The sequence below is a fragment of the Ischnura elegans genome, chromosome 7, assembly GCF_921293095.1.
Source record: "Ischnura elegans chromosome 7, ioIscEleg1.1, whole genome shotgun sequence".
Taxonomy (NCBI): domain Eukaryota; kingdom Metazoa; phylum Arthropoda; class Insecta; order Odonata; family Coenagrionidae; genus Ischnura; species Ischnura elegans.
The window spans coordinates 22,006,894-22,028,040 of NC_060252.1; the positions used below are offsets into that span (position 1 = coordinate 22,006,894).

The window sequence follows — 21,147 nt, forward strand, 5'->3', positions numbered from 1 at the left end:
GGGTAACACAAGGATTAAGTTAAGAGCTCTGTGGAAGAAAAGATTCATCAAGTGTGGTATGCGAAGGTTCTCGATTCAGTCTTGAGAAATTTCTATGAGGGAATAGAGAAAATTACATAAATGTTAAAAGAATTTTAATGGGAGCCGCTAGAGACACATATGCCAAGTGCAAGGTATAAATTTATTCATCAATTAAGAATAGACATATTTCAGAGTGACACTGAGATCACCGTCTTATAATCTATAATATATTCCTAGGTACGACAGGATGGAAAAAATAAGTTGGTATTTTTCCAAACGGATATGTATAAGAATTCGTTTTTCCTACGAAAAAATAAGAAACTTTAATTAACGATAATTTGAACTTAACTCGGGCAATAAATCCAATCGCAACGACAATATTTGTTTTGTAAAAAAATGGTTACCTGACCGATTCCGTCACACGCCTATTGAAGCTACTTGCAGGGTCTTACGTAGAAGTAGAGGAACTTGAAAAATAGGATTTCCCATGAACTGCTTGTTGCGCAACATGAAATTTCCAAAGTATCCGGGATAAAACAATTACGTTTTCCACATTGAATTGAGACCGCAGACAATAATAACTTCCCAACACGAAGATTAGCTTCTCTACTCAGAAAACCGGTCCCCCCTTCTCTCTCTCCCTGTCTTGCCACCGCTCACCTAATTGGTGCAAAAAATGGCCTTTTATGTTTACACACTACGTCGCAGTTCATTTCCGGCGACGAACATCGGAAAGAGTAACGACAACATTCACTATCGTCAACAAACAAACAGATCGCAGTCCGTGGTAACTCAAAAAGGGTTCATTTACATGTCACTTGCTTACCCAGCGAATGTGGTATCGCCCAATAGGGTGGTTTCCTATTATTTTTTATTACCTAAATCGAAAGATTATTACTCCTGGAGTACGCATTTCACGCTTTTAGATATTTTAATGATGATATTGTTACGTGCGAGGGTTCCAATAAAAAAAACAACTATTCTTATTTCCGGAACACTTAACACCTTTATTTCAGTAGAAGTCGTACACATTAACTCTCACTTCGTTCTCAAAACACAATCTCCTTCAATCCTCTGTTTACTCTAATCTCTTCGTCGTTAAAATAAATAATCCCCGTTGTCATGGATGATTCCTCCTCTACACTGCCCCCTCCTCAAGGCTGTTTCGTCCCGGAACAGTTCTTACCCATGCCTTGACCATGTTATTCGGCCGCCAACGTGCATTCACCTCTTGATCCTCCTCAACTCTTGCATTGCCACCTTCGTAAGGTGCCTGTCGATTGTAATGGACTACCTTCGCCTTTCCTCTAGGGGTTTGTGGAGCATGTCAGGGTATGTGCGGCGCTCAGGTTCGGGCAGTGTAGTAGCCATCATAGCCTCTGTCATAACTGTCATAGTATCCATTCCTCATTGATGGTGGAGGTGGCAGTCCAATCCTGTCCATTCCAGGGCCCCTGCCATCCATTCCTGGTCCTCGTCTGTCATAGTCCCCACGACCGTCCCTCATCATGTACGGAGGTGGGGCTCTTCCCATTCTCATCCCCCTCATTGGTCCTCCTTTACCTCTCATCATTGGACCAAAGCCTCTACCACGACCACTCTTCTTACTAGAAGATTGCTCAACGCTAATCTGGACACCCATAAATTCAGCATTGTTCAGGGCCTCTATGGCACGGCTGGCCATCTCATCAGTCTTCATGTGCACAAAGCCATACCTGTTTAAAATGTCACACTCGGTAACAGTTCCATACCGCTCAAAAAGGGCCCTCAGATCTTGTGCCTTGGCGTCTTCAGGGAGACCGCCCACGAAAATTTTAGTTTTAGGGGGAGTGCTCCCAGTACGGATATCGTCACCCATTTTTGAAATTTTAGTAAGATGCGTAGTCCGTCGATCTGCTCTGCTCTGGAAATGGTGTCGATCGAGAAAGCGTCCCTGCCGCATCGTACTATTTTGGCAGCGACTACGGACATGTCCAAGCTCCCCGCAATCCCAACAGCGTATATCTCTTTTTGTGGGTTGTTCTGTCCTCCGTAAAAATTTTGAGACGATCTTTTCGATCCTATCTTCGAGGGATTCTTCTTCGCTCGTGCTTCCGACATGAGTTTGGATTTTTGAAGTTTCGGTTGCCGCTTGGAATTCCAAGGCTCAGGCTAGTGCGTCGTCCAAAGTTTTTGGGTGCATTAAGCGTATAGCTCTCTGCAGTTCCGGATCAGCCACACCAACCACGAAAGACTCTGCTGACAATCGCTCAATAAATTCACTAGGCGCCGAGGGATAAGCCAAGAAAACGAGTCGCGCGATGTCCGCTTCAAATTCCTGCAGTGTCTCGCCACGGTTTTGACGTCTAGTGAGCAATTGGCTGTGGTAGACTTGTTGAAGGTGTTTGTCACCGTACCTCATTTCAAGTCGGCCCACCAGACACTCGTAGTTCCTGTGTTCATGGTCAGGCATCGCTTGAAGCATGTTCAAAGCGTCTCCTCGCAGCGCCACAATCAATCCCGTAGCTCTGTCTTCCTTCGTCCACCCGTTGGCGTTGGCCGCGGCTTCAAACTGCTTGAAGTAAGTAGACCTAGGAATCTTGCCGTCGTATGTAGGTGGTTTTACACGCACGGCCTTGATACTAGGAGTTAGTCCTGACAATACTCCAACAGTGCCCGTTTGCGTCAATTCTTGAGCGAGAGTTTTCAGACGATCTTCAATACGCTTCTCTACGTCGACTTCTACCATTTTTAAATCTTCTTTTACGTTCCTTAATCTCTCTTGCACGCCTTGTACTTCCGAAGTGACGTATTTTAGTTCTTCCTTCATCTCGTTGACATCTGCTTCCAGCTCATCTTTTACTCCGCTAACGTCATTTTCAAGCTTGTCCTTTAATTCTCTGGCGTCGTCATCCAACCCACATTTTACTTCAGAGATCTTCGCCAGCAATTCGTCTTTGATCGTGCGAATATTACTGGCAATTTCTTTCAAAGTTCTGGAATACTCGGCACGCTCTTCTTTAAATACAGTGAGGAAATGCGTGAATTCATGCGCGCCGACTTCCATCTCGAAGGAGAAATCCTCGGGGTCCACGCCTTCGGCCTGAAGCGCCTCACGAAGTCGCAATTGAAGGACTGCTTTCGTCCCGCTAGTCTCCATGTCACGTTACGCCAACTCGCGCTTCAAATCCGCCACTTTCAACTCACTTAACTTAGCTGCCTTTGAAGCCATGCTCCTACATCGATTGAAAATAAGTCGCGCTTCATACAAAAAAAACAAACACTATAATTTATGTTTCGTCCCCTTCTGACACCAGTTGTTACGTGCGAGGGTTCCAATAAAAAAAAACAACTATTCTTATTTCCGGAACACTTAACACCTTTATTTCAGTAGAAGTCGTACACATTAACTCTCACTTCGTTCTCAAAACACAATCTCCTTCAATCCTCTGTTTACTATAATCTCTTCGTCGTTAAAATAAATAATCCCCGTTGTCATGGATGATTCCTCCGCTACAATATCTATTTTTCGCGATTAAACGAAAAGTGAAAATTTTTAAGCGCGCGAAAACGCGACGGCTAAGTAGGAATGCTGGGAAAAGTCCGTGTGACGTCGCATCAATGTCACATTTATCACATATGCGGTTTCACGTATCACTAATCCTCACGAATCTGGTCGCCCTCCATTCATTTCAGCTATCAGACCTACTTCATTCAAGTCCCACACGCTAGCAGCATACTCCAAGTGAGTGTCGCTGCGTGATATTCGATTGCTGTGACTTTATTTTTTCATTATAATAAACGGGATGTATAACAGATAGATCATCTGCAGCCATGGTAACGACGAAAAAACGAAAACCAAGGCTGAGCGGGAATGAGGCGTACATATTAAAATTTCAGTGCGATTTAAGAAAGGAAAGGCTCCTTCTTCTTCTACCCTTATTTTATCCTCCACTTCGGAGGAAACGCGAAAAAAAGAAGAAAGCGAACGCTCAGATCGAAGTGCCTTTCGTGGGTAATATTTTCCATATTTATTGATCCCGCGCGAGATTAATGCTGAGCCGCAGGAGGGAGGTCATCAGCGGCTGGCCCTGAGCGTGATTCATGCCGAAACACCTCGCGCGGACCGGAGGAGCGGCCTTGACTCGGGTCAGTTGCTGGCGGCCGCACCAGGCCGACACACAGGCATCGGCCGAAGGTGGATGACCAATCGAAGTCCGAAGCATCGCAACCCGGTGGCGGAATAGGGTAGTTTCCTCCATCAAAGAAAGCGAAAGGATTCGTTTGCGATTCGTTACCCACCATTAGTGTATTCATAATAAGCAAATTATTTGGTTTTAGAAATCCCAGTTTAGACGAATGGCAATGGTTAGTTTTAACCTCATTTGAAAAAGGCTAGATTGGCGCCCATGCAATGCCACTCCACGTGACGTCACAGGGACCTAGATGCTATACGAATAGTCGTGGGGTTTACATCGCCTATGATTACCAATGTATGTATGAGGCACAGAGCTCAGGGACTCCACGTGACGTCACTGACACATTCATAGATTCTATGAATTTTATTGGTTAATTATAAAATTATATTCACTCACTCAGTGATTGAATATAATTTTATCTCAAAATACTCTTATCGCAAAACTGAAAATGCTCTCCCACCAGAAGAGATTGAGGAAGACATTGAACCTGAAGGTCGGTTTAGTTAGGTAAGGGTACAGCTCACTTTGGACTAGGCTACAGGTACGTGAACTAGACACATTCATAGATTCTATCAATTTTATTGGTTAATTATATTCACTCACTCAGTGATTCAACCTGATGGTTGGCTTGGCTAGGTGAGGGTAAAGCTCACCTCAAGTTAAGCCACAGGCGCGTGAACTACACAAATTCAGGGTTGAGAGGCCAGTTCCTTACCCTAGACCACCTCGCACTTGGAGGATTTACGTTTTGGGGGTGTCTAGAGGTTTCAACGGGGATTTGAAACAGAGCACCTACATCGGCAGCAAAATACTCTTAACGCAAGACTGAAAATTCTCTCCCACCAGAAGAGATTGAGGAAGACATAAATATGTGGCGGGTAAGATGGTGTCAGTCGTGGCAGAGCGTTTGGAAGATGAGAAGGGTGCTCATGGATGAAATGGCAAATGGGGATGAAACACCACTGTGGAGCATAACGGCGGCGGAATGACTGAATCCCCTTTTTATAGAAACAATTATCTTTGAATATAAATTATCATTTGACGAAAAATTTGGGTCCACAGCTTTAATAATAATAATAATAATAATAGTAAAGTAAATACTCAGTGAAAGCTGAAGAAAATTAAAGGATAATAATAATAAATTTCCACCAAAGTAATAATAACATAATTTCCATCAAAAAATGGCCTACCAACTCAAGTTAATAGATACCAAGACCCCATACTATGAATACCACCCCGAAACAGTGCTTGAAAACAGCGCATTTAAAATTTACTACGATTTGCCTATCCAAACAGATAAAACTATAGTTAATAATAGACCAGATATAATGTTGATTGACAAGAAATGTAGAACTTGTTACATAGTTTATATTGCTTTGCCACTGTCGCATAACGTCGAAAAGACAATAGCCGGAAAAAGAAATAAGTACCAAGAATTGGCAATAGAAATAAAAAGAATATGGAATACGAGCGTGCTGCGCCCGCTCCCATCGGGCTTCCCCCGCTCTTTTCAATGCAGGTCCACATAGGGATAGGTGCTTTATAATTTTAAAATGTAGAAAAAAAAAGGTAGGGTCTTATGTAAAATTTTAACTGGAATTTTCATGTACAAATTGAGGTCAGAGGACCTCTTTAAACACAACATTGGAAGTAATTACACTATCCTCTGTTAAACGCACATGATGACTCATACTTACGTATCAACAGGAGACTTGAATGTGGAATCAGCCGCATTTTGATTAAAGTTATTTATTTTAAAAGTTATTTAAAGAATGCGAGATATTGTTGCAAATGAACAAATGTATCATTTAGTCCGGCGTTAACGTCAAGAATATTTACCGGTTTTTGTTTTTTTGTTTTTTTTTTGTTTTTTTTTTTAAATTTAAAAACCAATTTTAGGAAACAATAGCAATATTTAGGAAGTAAGATATGCCGTCGTATGGTCTCTGATAAATTCTGTGCATTTTGGTACCTCATTTGTAGAGTTTGGTTGCGTATAAGTTGAGAAAAAGGTATCTATACAGTAGAAATAATATAGAAGATGGAAATGGAGCAGGTTTATATAGCTCCAATTGTCATCTCAGCTACCGGTATCATCCCAAAACAATTCAAAATAGTTTCAAAATACTCGAGCTTCATCCAAATACATATACCAAATTGCAAAAGGCTGTAATAATTTCAACCTGTCATATCACGAGAGAATTTCTCAACGCAATTCAACAGTAAAGAGTTACCTTGGTGAGAACCCGTGCTCTTTACACTAAAACAACTCAGTGAAAACTGAAGAAAATTAAAGGATAATAATAATTTCGTCTTTATTTTTCAAGCGAATTTAGGACAACATTGTCCTCTCTTACAATTAACTTGATTGACAATCACAAACATCCGCACAGTGGATGATGATCAATCCACCCAGATGAGATTTGAACCCGCGATCACTATGGTAGCAGTCGGGGATTTTACCCCGGCGCCACCGAGGCCGGCTCTGGGGCGTTTATAGAGAAGATCAGAGTTTACTGGGCGCCATCTATCAATCTTCTATAGAACTATCTGCAAACTGTTACGTATGATTTCTTTCAAACTGTTTTCCTGTAATCGGATCTTAAATCGTTAGGTTGAAGTCCTGAAATTAAATGTACAGTGTCAAGTTATGACTGTAAATATCTGACCTTCCCTGAGTAAGAATTGAAAACTTGAGATCTTACACCACCTGCTCGATATTTTACAATTTATTTTTATCATTATATACATATTTTTGATAACCATGTGGGCAAACTAATTCATGCTGCATGTGGGTGATTAGTCACCCGCTACCAAACACACTTGAGGCGGCTCGGAGGACATTATGAAGATTTGGGCGAACAAATTAATGCGTCATGTGATGGTCGGTATCGAATTTTTCCATTGAGGTATTGAGGTATATCCCTCAGACACCCATCCCTTCCCAAAAGAAAATGATACCATATTCATGAAAATTACATGATATGCACAACTACACTACTTCATAGACTGGCGAATTAAAGAAAGCTATCAATGACACAATTTCAGGGAAATACATTTGAAAGATATACGTACTGGGGCCAAATTCCAAAATCACGTGGGCATTAAAGCCTCCGATCAATGGGAAGCGCTGACTCATTCCTCCCTTGCATCAAGGCATAGTGAAATGGGTAGCACCAAAGAGATTTTCACTTAAAAACAATTTATTTTTTCTTTAAAAATAAACTGTATTTAAATGGTACAATAAGATGTTACAATGCTTTAACTTCAGCTGAATAGCCCATAAATCCCTTCTGCATTATTATTTAAAAAATTATGCACAAAATTTTAATTAAGTATTTCATTTTTTTATACTTGTCATAGGCGAAGAGATCATTCCATAAAACAAGGATCTACATAACTACTGCAAGGAAAATTAAAATAATTACTGCAAGGAAATAAAAGCACAAAAGTTTGAAGGCATTTTAACAGAGCTTCCGGTAAAAATTGACTTTTTGCGGGTTTTCACAAGTCCCTCTCTATCCATCATTCAAGAGATAAAGTAATAGTGAATTCCTGAACACCAAAGGCTAAGATATTTCTCCCTATAACCTAATTAATCGATACGAATGTCTAAGCTAAGCATAATATAAAAAAATTATAATGCAACCACCTAAAAATTTAAAGATACGAGGGACGTTTTTTTATCTACCTCCGATGGCTCAGCAAAAACACCATACAAGCGACAGGCGGGTACTGCGCACGTAGGACTATTGCGCATTCTCCGCACCACACGCTCAAGACATCTCTGATCTTAAGTTTTTATTTTAAGGTTAGCAGCAATTTCATTAACTACACTGCCTCAATGGATTCTCCCACCAAGTGTGCACTACGGAGCGACAGCCAGAAAAATCACCGAATGGCTTCAGCATTGACATGACTCGACCTTTATGACGATAAAAGAGAAATTTTCAATGCACTGTGGCTAGAATGTGAAACAGTGTGAAACGTTACACCCATTCCCATTCAAAACAAAAGAGGAGACATGCTGGCTTCAGGAAGTGTTCTGATCCATGACAACGATCGTCATCTCAGCGCTGATGCAGCCCAACTGCTCCTTGAGCAATTTCAATGGGACATTTTCGATCACCCGCCGTGCAATGGCGACATAGTGCCGTGTGACTTCCATCTTAACACTGAAGTGAAGAAGTGGCTTGGAGGGAAGGGTTTTCGAACAGGCTTTGAGCTTCAGAACTATGGCAAATTTCATTGGAGGTCACTGGCGGCAACATTCGATGAAGGAGGAATAGTAAAACTTGTCCACAGACGCGACCAATACCTCAATTGCAGAGGCGATTATGTCGAAAGGACACCATAAGTGTGCTCAACATTCTCAACATTTAGCAATGAAATAATTTTTAATCATTCACTTCATCATCTATATTCATGACCCATCGGATGTTGAAAAAAAAAGCCCCTCGTATTTGGAAATGTTGTCAAAACTCTTCTCTAAAAGTCCGAAAACTTCGGGATGATAGCGGAAGATTAAAAGGAATGAAGCGTTACTAAAACAAAAGACAAAATACGAGCGTTTGAAAGGGGAGTGACGCGGCTTCTTAAGCTGTAGTCCACGGGAAGGCGGAGGGACGAATGTATGGGGACAAAACGGATTAAGGCAAGCCTCGAGACATCGCTCCCGATCCACCAGTTCACCACGATTTATATCGATCCCAAGTAAAGTGATTCACCCACTTATCCCGGTGGATGAAGGAGAGAACAGCCACAAATGAATCTTCCAAGGAAAACTGTGCTCAAATACCGAATGCCAGACATGCAACCACGCAGGGGGGGGGGGAGGGTATGTTTTAGGTGGTTTTAGGGGTACGGTTTGGTTAGGTTTAAATGGATTTTGGGGCCATCGGCCCCTCCTGAAATAATAATACCTCTATGTTCAATTGTATTAGGCTCAACTATGTGGAAATTAATACACGAAAATGAAAAGGAGACCTCGTTCATTTCCACAGATTTATTTTGGCGGCACGACATGTTTCGACCAACGAGGTCATTATCAAGTACAAAAATGATCCCTCCTTCTCCTTCATCCACTCGAGATTTTTGCCCTTGATAATGACCTCGTTGGTCGAAACATGTCGTACCGCCAAAACAAAATCTGTGGAAATGAACGAGGTCTCCTTTTCATTTTCGAATACCTCTATGTCTTAGTTTTGTTCTATTTTTTTAAAAGTCACTCCCAACAAGAAATTGCTAATTAGAATTAGTCATATACAAGGTACATCCCTGTTCTCTCTAGAGTCTTTTCAAACGTTCTTCAAAGATCTCAATACGTATGATGGAACTCTATAGAGTAGTCTTGATGTTTGTAAGACTCTCTGAAGTCTTCTATAACAGTATTGAACTTTATATAACTTAATAGAAGTGTCTAGAAAGTTCTTGAAAACTGTTTATACTAATCGCGAGATATTTTTTCTAAGCTACTGCTGTAACTTATGCTAGACGCGTAAACTAGGCTCGTTCGTGGAATTCGATAGAAATACCTACTATCGATGCAAGTCAGCCATCGGGACTCTTCTAAATTGGGGGAAAACTCTTGTGGCCCTTAAAACAAACAAGAACGAAATCTTCTATGGCCTCATCTGAATGCGAGCAACCTTCCTCTGATCTCATCGAACCCTGAGAAAAATCACGAGGTTAACCCCCTGTGAGGTCTTTGCTTCGAGCATATCAGCCGAAGTCGTAAGGAGATCAATACTCCAGGCATCGCATAATTGGAGGAGAACTACATCGAAAAATTATTCGCCGACAGAAAGCAGTTGGCCCCCATGATGAGGCCGGTGGAAAAGGTAAAACCTGAAGATCGATAGCACAAGGTTGGTCATCGTATACCAATACATCCTCGAATAGAAAGCTACAACATGGAAAGCATTCTTCCCCTGAACCTTCCCAAATTAGGAGAGAATTCATGATATCCTTTCCGCCCATTAACTCCTCACAGTCAATCAGGTTATCACCCAGCTAGTACATAATTTTAAATCAAGGCTCAGGACAACTAATAGGGCATTATTAACACAGACATTTGTACTTTATATCCATCAATTCCTACGACATAGACACTGCCTCATGAAGCTACTCTACTGTGTATTTCCTTCATTTATTTTCAACGTTTTCAAGGAATGAATATGTTAATTGTTTGATAGAATATGTTTAAAAAATACAAAAAAAAATAAAAAATGATGGATAAAGAGAGAAAAGAAAAGATAACAAAATATTAAAAACAAAATAGTGAAAATTGCTGCATGAAATTCAAAAAGTGATAAAGTTATTTTAAAAAGGAAAAAGATAAAATCATATAAAATTTAAAAAAAATATAATTGTCTAATCATCGAAGTTGTCTAATAAATGTTCTCAATATAGTATATTCGTTTATTCTATCATAAAAAACATACCAACCATACAATAATAACAAATGCTCTCCATGAGCATTGAAAACTAAACTAGGTAGCTGGTTGTTTTTGAAATGGTTCACTGGTCCAGCTGCAAGACGCCTGCGCCACGCCAATTAACGCGAGCATTTTTTAATATATTGATAATTTTATTCTTTCTAGAAGAGTTAGATTGAATTCATAACCCTTTCATGCGATTCACCGATATTGCTAATAGAGTACTGAAAAAGTAGCCCGTGAACTTAATGAAATAAAAAGGAAATCTGCGCGATTCGTCAAAAAAATTCAATGCACGTACAGAAAGCACTAAAAATATGTTAAAAGACTTGTGAAGGCAGCTGCTAGAGACTCGGAGACTGCGCGTTAGGCTATAATTACTTGAGGAATTGAAAATATACACATATTTCATAACAGCACGAAGAGCACCGTATTAGAATCTCACTATGATTCCAGGTACGAGAAAAACAATAAATCAACCGATATATTGCCAAACAGGCAGAAATAGGAATTCATTTTCCTTTGAACAATAAAGGACTGGTATAAATGCTATGCGAAACTTCCTTACACCATTTCCTTTCCATTTGTCAAAGGTTAGTATCCTAACACCACATGCCACACGCCTATCTGGGCGGCTTACGGGGAAGTAGGTAAGTAGATGTAGATGAAAATATTGAAAAGTTGGATCACTTACTATTCATCACTGCGGACAGTTTTGAAAGGCGATGAAAAAGCAACCGAAGTGGCAAACGATTATCAACCTTGGCATTGAAGATGTCTCACGTCTCACACCGGGTAAGGTCCTTATACCTCGTTCAGGCTCATGGTATCAGGCTCAACTATGTGGAAGTTGATATTCGAAAATGAAAAGAAGGCTTCTTTGACTTCCGCAGACCACCGAGGAAATAAATCGGTGGAATTCAACGAAGTATTCTTTTCATTTCCCTTATATCCCCTTAAGACTTTTCGACGAGCAACTCGCCGATCTTTCTCAGGGATTCAGGGATATAAATCTTGGGATTGCCGAATCCCTGAGAACGGTGGGAAGTTGCTCATCGAAAGGTCGGAAAAAGATAAGGAGAAAACAATAAAAAGGTACTATACTTTTTCACACAATTTATTTAAGACGACCGGTTTCGTCGCAGAGGCGACATCTTCAGGTACAGAAATCGTTATTTTTAAGGTTATTTCGTTGTTCATTAGGTTGCTGTTACGCGTTGGTAGGGGAGGGTGGCGTTGGGATTGGAGTGTTACTCAACTTCAGGGGAACTTCCAAGAGGGGGTTGTCAAAATGATGGTTGACAAAAACATTCTCATTTGCTAAGCAAATAGCAACCAAATAAACAACAAAATAACTATAAAAATAACTATTTCTGTACCTGAATATGTCGCCTCTGCAACGAAACTGCTCGTCTCAAATGAATAGTGTGAAAAAGTACCATACCTTTCTGTTGTTTACAATGGATTTTCACAAAGTTACGCCTGAAACAATCCAGATACGGAGAACATTACCCGAAGTAGGTAGGAACCGAGAAATCTTCACTGCCGTTGTTCGCCGGGAAAAAAACTGACATTTCAAAATTCAACCTTCTTTTTGAGGGAATAGTAGTAATTATCGATGTGTAGTATCCTTTGGTCGCTCATATCGAGAGGTATCGACTGCCCTAGTGTGTCGAATGCGTGCGAAAATTCTCCGCAACGGTAGTAGCGTGCGAGAAAGATCTCTGCGTCTACCGCTCACACCACGCCCTCTTGAGTCCAGCACACGACAGCGGCGACGGTGACCTTATCCCCTCCCCTTATATGCATGATACCCCCTCCCCTCCCCTACTCACTCACTCTCTCACTCCTCACCCCCTCCCTTCGCCTCCACGACCTACCTCCCACGCCGGCGCCCCCTACCTGGTCAGTCTGCCACTCCGCGCCACACGAATAACTTCCGTGCGACCGGCGCGCTCCTCCGTCGACGCGCTCCGCCGCCTTCAGCAGCACCGACGGTATAAGAACAACCACCGCAGTCCACTACTTCCGCAGAGAAGCAAAACCAAGATTGCGCGCAAGGTGATGAAGAGACTGTTCTTGGTATGAATACTGTCTTCCGACGACTGAAGTGACTGCAAAAAGTGCGACCTGTCCTTCATTACCTCCAACGGGGCATAACGCAGGTAGCGAGGAAGAAGGCTGGCCCAGTGCTGCCCCTAAAAAAAAAACAACGCATACGCGCTCTCCGCAGTGTCCAATTCAAGACAGAGCAGCAAAGAGGGAAAGGAGATTTTGAAAAGTGATACGGCGTGAAAAGTGATCCATAAAGTGCCTATCAGCGTTAACAAAAAGAAACTCATCGCGCGGGTCGTGTGGTTGCATGGACTGATCAATAACATCAATCCGTCGGCTCTGAAAAAGATATCGCAGTGCTTGATTGATATTTCGAAACGCGGAAGGCTCGTTCCCGAAAAGTGTCTCGATTATTTCGAATGAAAAAATATTGAAGACAACAAGAGGCGGAATTTTCGTCGATGGAATGAATGATCGCAGCAATAACCCAGAAAATATTTTTTTGGGTTCCTAAAAAATATCGCTACCGGTAAAAGGAGATTTTTGAAAAAGTGGTGCTGGGACTGTTGTTCGTGAATACGCGTGATATTTTGCCAATCAAGCGCTTATAGTCACCCTATTTTAGATCACATTCATTTGTACGTAGTGTATATTTCTTAATCAATCGACGTGACTTGTTTTTTTTGTGGAATCAAAACGTAAGAATTTCGACCATACATTCCGATCGAATCTTCTCGGGTCGCAGTTCCCCTAGTAACGGATCCAGGGACTTCGATTGGATAAAGACCTTTCCATCCCAAAGCTTTCTTCTCCATTAGTGGGGGAATGCGAAGATATTCATATGGGACTTATCCTGCGTGAATCCTTTCTTCGAACGGCGAACTACCGCAGGGATCCGCTTGGACCTAGGCAACGACACCATACCTTGAGTAGGAAATCCACGCTTACTTCGGCATAGGAAACCAGCGGATTATTCGTTTAAAAGAGTTACCGGCGAAAGAAGGAGTGAAACACGTCGAAAAATCGGAAAAGGAGGGCGCTAGGTTTTCAGAGGCGAATTGTTCAAAGGGAAGAGGAATATAGGCAGCCGGGCGAGAGCAGAAACGTCGGTTCGTAAAACCTGGTTGAAACCGACATTGCGGTCTTGAAATTTGTCCCTCGTAGTCAAAACAGCAAGCAGAAAGAAAAAAAAGCTGAAAGACCGGATTGGTCCTCCTCCCCCTTACACGGAAACAAGAATTCGGAGATCGAAGATAGGAATTATTAGAAAAAAAAACATCTGAAGGCAACCGGCGGGGCACTCATAAAATTTATGATTGGATGCCGAGAGCCTCACTTGGCCATCGATTGAAACGAAGGACCGGAAAGAATATCGTTTTCTGAATGAATCATATATAATTAAAAAAGTGCCGTCCATTTCTGAAACGAAATCACTTATATCTCTTTCAGAGGAAGCTGGCCTTCCTTGACAACGAGATTAAAAGTGATTCGTCTCACCAAGGATAACTGATATATACCTACATTTAAAAAAAAAGGAAGGCAGGAGAGGAAATATATTTTTTCTTCCCGATACCGATTTTTGCACGCATTTTTTCCACGGGCAGCTGAACGAAAACAAAACAGTTAAAGCAAGTGTGAATCTTTGTTGTGTTGAGGTCTATTGGGCCGAGCCTTAAAAACACATTTACAAACCCTAGGGAAGGGAGAAAGGAAGGCTTGATCTATTGGTTATCAGGCGGAGAGAATTTAAGGGTCTGTGTGTTGCATATCTTCAGGGAAGAATCGTGTGCGTTTGTGGAAACGTCGGATTCTGAGAGGAAGGAGTGGGAGGGGTTGACTGTGTCGGGGATCGATCGGGCGTCGGCAGCAGCCGAGGAGGAGGAGGGGTGGAGGTCATCACGTGATCCTACCGCCACGCCCCCACACCCTCAGCGGAAGGCGATCGAAGCTCAGGGAGCCCGAAGACACACTAAGGTGCGTGGAGAGGCTAAAATTATTATTATTATCATTATCAATATTAAAATTATCATTGCTGGTGATTTCCTGGCTATGTATAAGGATAATGGATCTACATGTTATCCTGACCCTTAGCCAGCCATTTCATTAGAGATGGCAGAGTTATTTTAAATGAAACGAATGGTCACCATCACCATAAATGTTAAAAATCCTAAGATTGGTTGGACGCAGCTAATTATTCCTCTCTCGTATCCGCTTACATTTTCATAACGATATATTTATTCTCTAACAAATCCTTGATAAACTGTCCTATGTAAATCTTTCGGGGCCGTCCCTTGCCCTTTCTCCTTTCCACCTATCCTTCAACGATAGTCTTCATGAGTCCATCATGTCTCATAATGTGATCAACTAAGTTGTCCCGTCTTCTCATTAAGGTTTTAAGGAGTCTTCTCTTTTCTCCCACTCTTCTTAGCTCTTCCTCGTTACTTACACGCTCAGTCCACTTAATCTTCATCATTCTCCGGTAGCACCACATTTCGAATGCTTTCACTCATGACTTTTCTAGACCTATTAACTTACAAGCCTCGCATCCACAGAGAATTATGCCTTACATGTAGCATCCGATGAATCGTTTCCTCATTTCTGTGCTTCTATTCTCAGCTATGAGCAGATTGCTCTTCTTATTGTAGAATGCCTTCTTTCGCCTGTGAAACCGTCCCCCGTCTTCTCCTTTGGGGTTTATATAAGACTTCTCTTTTCTCCACTTAGCACTTCCCTGTTACGTATTCTTATTCCATTGATCCATTATCATCGGTTGAGCGTGACGTTCACTCTCAGTCACCGCATTCATTGGGGTGGCCCGTTTCCAGGGTCCGCTTTTTTTCCTGAAATTCAACCTGCGTGGATTAAGTCGTAATGTCGACGTCGGGGGTCCCATGACAGAAGGCCCTGAAGGCCACTGGAAGCCCAAGGTTCTTTCTGCATCTTCCATTTTTCTTGGACCCAGCAAATACTAAAACTGTAAAGTGAAAGAACCCTGCAGAGTGGTTACGGCCCGTCTATCTTTCTTCTCGCACCCGTCAACATCTACACCCACGAGGTACCATGTAAGGCACCACCAGGGTGAGTGGCACGGGGTGATTCCACACTAATAGGCATACAGCACTCATCCTAGCATTAATCAGAAAAGCACTCGTTCGCCGGACACAGGCCAAGCGCACAGGACAGGGACACGTTGTCAGACCATAAACTAAAAAAGTGAATAAACAAATATGCTACAATGCAAACAAAACCACCAGTAAAGTAATAGAAAAACGGAAAGTTAGCGACGGAGTTTTCAGGGTTGATGGATTTAATATAATTTTCTATACCGCGATAAGATATATTTATATACTCCATTGGGGTTTTACTCAGGCTTGGAGGGGTAGCGGTGTTTTTCTAAGGACAGATAGTGAATACGCTTTGAAATAAGGGTTATAGGATGTTGGCTTGTACTAAGATACCGCTAGCTCTTTCTTCATTGCCGTTTTTGAGTGACCTTACCGTGGATCTATTACCTTGAACCCCTTACGTAAGGCCACGTTCAACCATGGTCAATAAGTCAATGCTCTCAACATTTTTATAAATAATAATAATAATATTACAATGGAAATGTATTCAACGGTGTTCGGCGAGATGTTGTAGAACATATTACAATTATAATTGAAAATAAAAAACTTTGTGTACGTCATAACCATACCCCTCCTTTACGCATGTATAAATGTATAAGACTTCTTGACTGAAACTTGCATTTGTACGTGATGATGGCGAGGGTGATTCGCTGAAACGCGTAGTACTAAAATAAATACTGTGGACATACACAAAGTGTTTAATTTTCAATTATCATTAACAATGGACATAGTAGCATTGGAAAAAAATAAGAAAATTAGACATTCCGACGTACAAAAATTTCAATGCATTTTGTGATGAATGAAAAATATGTTTTGATCTACCAAGTGAGTTGAAATCCCTCATTATTCTAAATATTGGTAGAGTAATACATATAATCCGTTCCGACGTGTGGAATATGAAAGAAAGTAGTGATCGTTTACCAATATGTATCGGGGATGGGGACTTCATCTCTTTCCCTATTCGCTTTCTGTTTACCTACCCATTTTAACTCTCTGGTTTCAATATTTTGATTCTAAATCCGCGTTCTGTGTCGATTAATACTCTATTTTCCCCCTAGGGGGCCCTGTTACCATGTTTCCGCCGGAAGACTTGGAAAACTACTTCACCCCCGCACTTCGGGTTCTTTTAAATGTAATACTTAATTAAGACCCCTGCGAAAGTACTTTCAGTCCAGTCTAACCTACTCACAATCAGTATATATTCCAAGAGTCCAGGCAAACCTGCAGGTATTATGGATCGCAAGTAGATTTGATGACCTGTGGAGCTGGCAGAGAGATCTCCGATACATTTCTAGTTGACCTTCGGCATTTTTGTGAGCACAAAGACTCGAGCCCGTTTCCTTGGCAACCTTGGCTTTTCGAGATTCCTCGAACATTATGGATCGCGGAAAACCATTTTTTGAAAAGGCATTATCTACCTATGCCTTAAAAAATGGATGATTGGATGCCCGGCTTCCGGGACTAAAGTGGTAAACAACAAAGTGGCATACATATGGGTCACTTCTAGGTGTGCTAATTATTTTCAGTTAACTAATTAACTTCAGCTTCTTGAAAATTTATGCTGAATATTTAGAAAACGAACTGATTCCGTGCGTTTCGTAATGTAAAATCAAGAAAATGCTTGAGTTGACACTGCCCACTTTTGATGAGTTGGGGACGTCATTCGGGTTCTGCTTCATTTCCTCGTGTAGGGAAAATTTTTCATAGAGGGATATTATCGCTCACAAGAGAGTGAAAGACAATGAATCGCGCGAGGAAAATAAGAGGAAGGGAGACGTGTATGAGAAGCTTAGAACTGAGAGACAAGAGTCGGTGACGTCAAAAATTATCTGCCATATTGGAAATAAATAAATAAAACTTTGTAAGGTTCACTATTATTTAATTATGTTAGAAACAGGCCTTATCAATGGTGTACTCGCTCTCCCCTATCAACACTCCAAAAAATTGGTGCAGGATCCCCTTCCTAGGAAATATTTTTCATTCTGTTACCTCCTGCTTCCCAAAAGAAAAATACAGAATTGCATCTTACACCCCCTCAACTCTCTCAAAACATTGTTACCCAACTGCAAAGATCGTTTCCCCCCAGAAAAAAGAAGCGGAATATACTGCATAAAGTGCGACGATTGTGGTATGAAATACGTCGGCAGAACGGAGAGCAGTGTTAAGATCAGAGTATTTACGCATTACAACTGTTTCAAGAAGAAAAAGAGCAATCCAACTTCGCCAATCATTTATTAAATTGCAAACACAAAAGTGATTTCAAGCCGGACAACCTCCACTCAGAAGGAAATAGGAGGACACTCTATACCCTGGAAACGTTGATGCATGTTAGATCAGTCACCTGACGATGTAACCAAATTACGAAACCCGGGTCGTGCCCATAATTAAGTAATAGTGAACCTTACAAAGTTTAATATCTTTATTTCCAATATGGAGAGGTTTCACAAAGTAAAGCCTGAAGTTGTCTATTATCTGCCAAAGATTTTTCGTCGCGAATAGCTTGAGAAGTATGCCGCGAATTAAAAAAAGTAAAATTGTGAGTCACATAATACTTTTCCAAACTCAATCACAATCGACAAAATCACTTAGGCCACCAAGTCATGAAAAATAGAAAATTTTGACATCCGCTACACGACATTAACTTCGTAGATATGTTTCGTTTCGCCGGCGATATCTTGATAAGGTGTTTGTAGAAGGCGACCAACAGCTGTGACCTAAAGGCGCCAAGGGGTCCACGGTTCAACGTCCCATCCGACGGACGGAGTGTTGCGCGCTTGAAATGTCCTCCACACATCATTCGAGCAGGGATCGGAGAGTCTTAGAGAATTCTCTTCCGGGATTTGAACACGGACCTACGGGGCGGGAAGCCAACTCTCTGTCCACCACAGGAATAAAATCCCCGGCGATATTTTTCTCGGTGCTATACGGAGGGGCGACACCTTCCCTTCCATGGAATACTTTCATTCCTTTGCTTTCGTATCAATTCTCCTCACGTTGCTGCCTGCAATGCACGCTGACGCAATTTCGCGCAGAATAAAAGCGCAAATTTATCACAATTAATTGCTGACAACAGCTCAGTCTCTCCTGGAATGGGTTCAATTTTTTCCACCGTTAGGAGACATCTAAGACTTCGATGTTCAATATTAAAACAGTGAATACGGCATTCCTATTTCATGAGACCTGTTGCAAAATCAATATTTTATTGTATCGAAAAGTAGCATTACCCAAAGTACAATGGGGTTATAATCCGAAATGGCTTAACATTGCCCCTGGTTGTTCTTCTACCAAAGCGAATCTGAGTTTTCAGCCCAAAGGGGGCCATTCAAACGCTGAAAGAAAAAATTGGTTGTGGTATCCAAGAGTTGGATCCCACATTAAATTTGGAAGGCTGCTGGGGCGCAAACCATTTAGTTGGATGAGGGAGCCATTTTAAATGGCTGGGTAAGAGATGGCTGTGACAACCAACTCGTTGGATACCACAGCCAGGGTCGTTGGGTCTTACTTTCATTGGATGACACAGCTTTTCTAAATTGTTGCAGAAGCGTTTAATGAATAGGTAATATTTCAGCGGATATTATTATTAATAATGACACTAGTGACGTAGAGAGGGGGGAGGTCCGGGGGGTCGGAATTATTGTTGAGAGGGAAGCCATTTAAATAGGAGCTTGAAGTAGGAAGAGGAGAAAAAGAAATTTTTATATGAAATGAATAAAGAGGTCTATGGAAGAAGCAATAGTCTGATATTACACTATGATATTGTATGCATTTAGGGTAGAGCCCTTCGTATAATTGGTGCATAAGTGTCTGCATTTCAGCTTGTATAGTATAACTCAGGTTATCCGGTGTGTATAAAATTGCAATCCAATCCAATTGCAATTGAAATATAATGGAAAACTACTTGAAAGTTTTCATCAATGGATTAACTGGGAATACAAACATTTCATTCAGTACTAGTTATACTGTACTAAAATGTGATACATCAAATAGTATTCATTTATTTAGAGACAAAATGCATAATTCATATGGTAGTCATCGAGAATTGACCGGAATTATTTTCGAGAAAACGTAAGGGTTAAAAAATGCAATATCCAACCTAAGGATAATATCAACCCACAAGATAAAATCTTGAACGGTGTAATAAAATAAGACTTACGCATAATAACGAAACACAATTGGCAAGGTTACCGGTGAATTTTTCCACGAGACAGTTCAGGCCCAAAGCATCAAGAAAATCCTTAGCTCGGTTATCCATATCTGTTATCTTCTTGTCTTCAAGTACTCTAAGAGTATAAAAGAGCATTAAAATTGGAATTGAATGGCAATGCTTTCTTACTTGCAAGAGCAAACTTAAAAGCTATTTACTTACCACCAAGCTCGCCAAACATGTGCACTTACGAGTTGCTTATTATAAAAACTGTTTGGGAGTCCGTCGCTATAGTGATGACTGACGCAGAAGCGATATTAGTCGCCTTATCCATCGAGTTGGCTGTGGGATAGGAGGCCCCAGTCTGTCCCGTAGAAGTTTGCTGCATTGCTGCCACTTTAGGCCCATTATAAGTGGTTTTCGAAATTGTCCGCAGCCCGGCGATGAATTCAGAGCTATCTATATATTCTCAATATTTTATATATTATATTTAATATTGCTAGGAATAGCACTGGAAAGTTATGAATTCCATTGATTATTTTATATGAAAAATAAATTCGCAAGTTACGTTCGATACAAATCGAATAAAATTAAATAAAATCAATCAATCAACAAAATAAAAAATTTATCGACCCCTAAAATGGTTCGCTAGTTGTGTGATTTATGAAATAATGGCCGAAATGGATAAGCTATTAGTGTGGAATGTAAAGACAGAATTTTTACCACCCAAGTTGATGTGGTTGCACAAAGCGACGACGTAAGCTGTGGATACTGTTTTTCCAATACATGTCGACAATCTTGAGAAAATAATCAATGAATTTGACGGATCATTTCATCCCGAATACCACTTTCGGTTGACAACACTAATTATGGCTTAATTCTTCGTTGAATTCGCAAAATATATAATCTAAATTTTTCTTTTCGAATGATAAGGTTTTCCCATTAAATATTCCTTTTAAATTCAGTTATACTTCTATGTTTATCGTAACAATTTTTAACAAATCTCTCTGCTCGCCTCTGTATTCTACCTAAATCCAAAATCGTGCCTCTTTCATAATGGTCCCATACACTACTTAAGCAGCAATCAATCTCCCTACAGCATCCAGACAACAATGTCGGCGTTAACATATGACATCCGCGCAATGTCCACGCTAATCCAATTAAGGTTGCATGGATATCTGTCAAAT

The 21,147-nt window shown here is 41.0% G+C and overlaps 2 protein-coding genes across 3 annotated transcripts in view; one reads left to right on the top strand and one right to left on the bottom strand.

The window, feature by feature from the left end:
• Positions 1-1,366: 1,366 nt before the first annotated feature.
• LOC124162562 (RNA-binding protein lark-like) lies at positions 1,367-1,879 on the bottom strand. Its single transcript, XM_046539138.1, has one exon. The coding sequence runs from the start codon at positions 1,877-1,879 to the stop codon at positions 1,367-1,369; it is 513 nt and encodes a 170-aa protein (XP_046395094.1).
• A 10,660-nt stretch (positions 1,880-12,539) lies between these two features.
• Positions 12,540-21,147, top strand: part of LOC124161883 (protein THEM6) — a 102,378-nt gene continuing 93,770 nt past the window's right edge. For both annotated transcript variants that reach the window (XM_046538132.1, XM_046538131.1), the window contains exon 1: positions 12,540-14,665. The gene's annotated coding sequence lies outside the window, so the exon portion shown is untranslated. The remainder of the gene's footprint in view (positions 14,666-21,147) is intronic.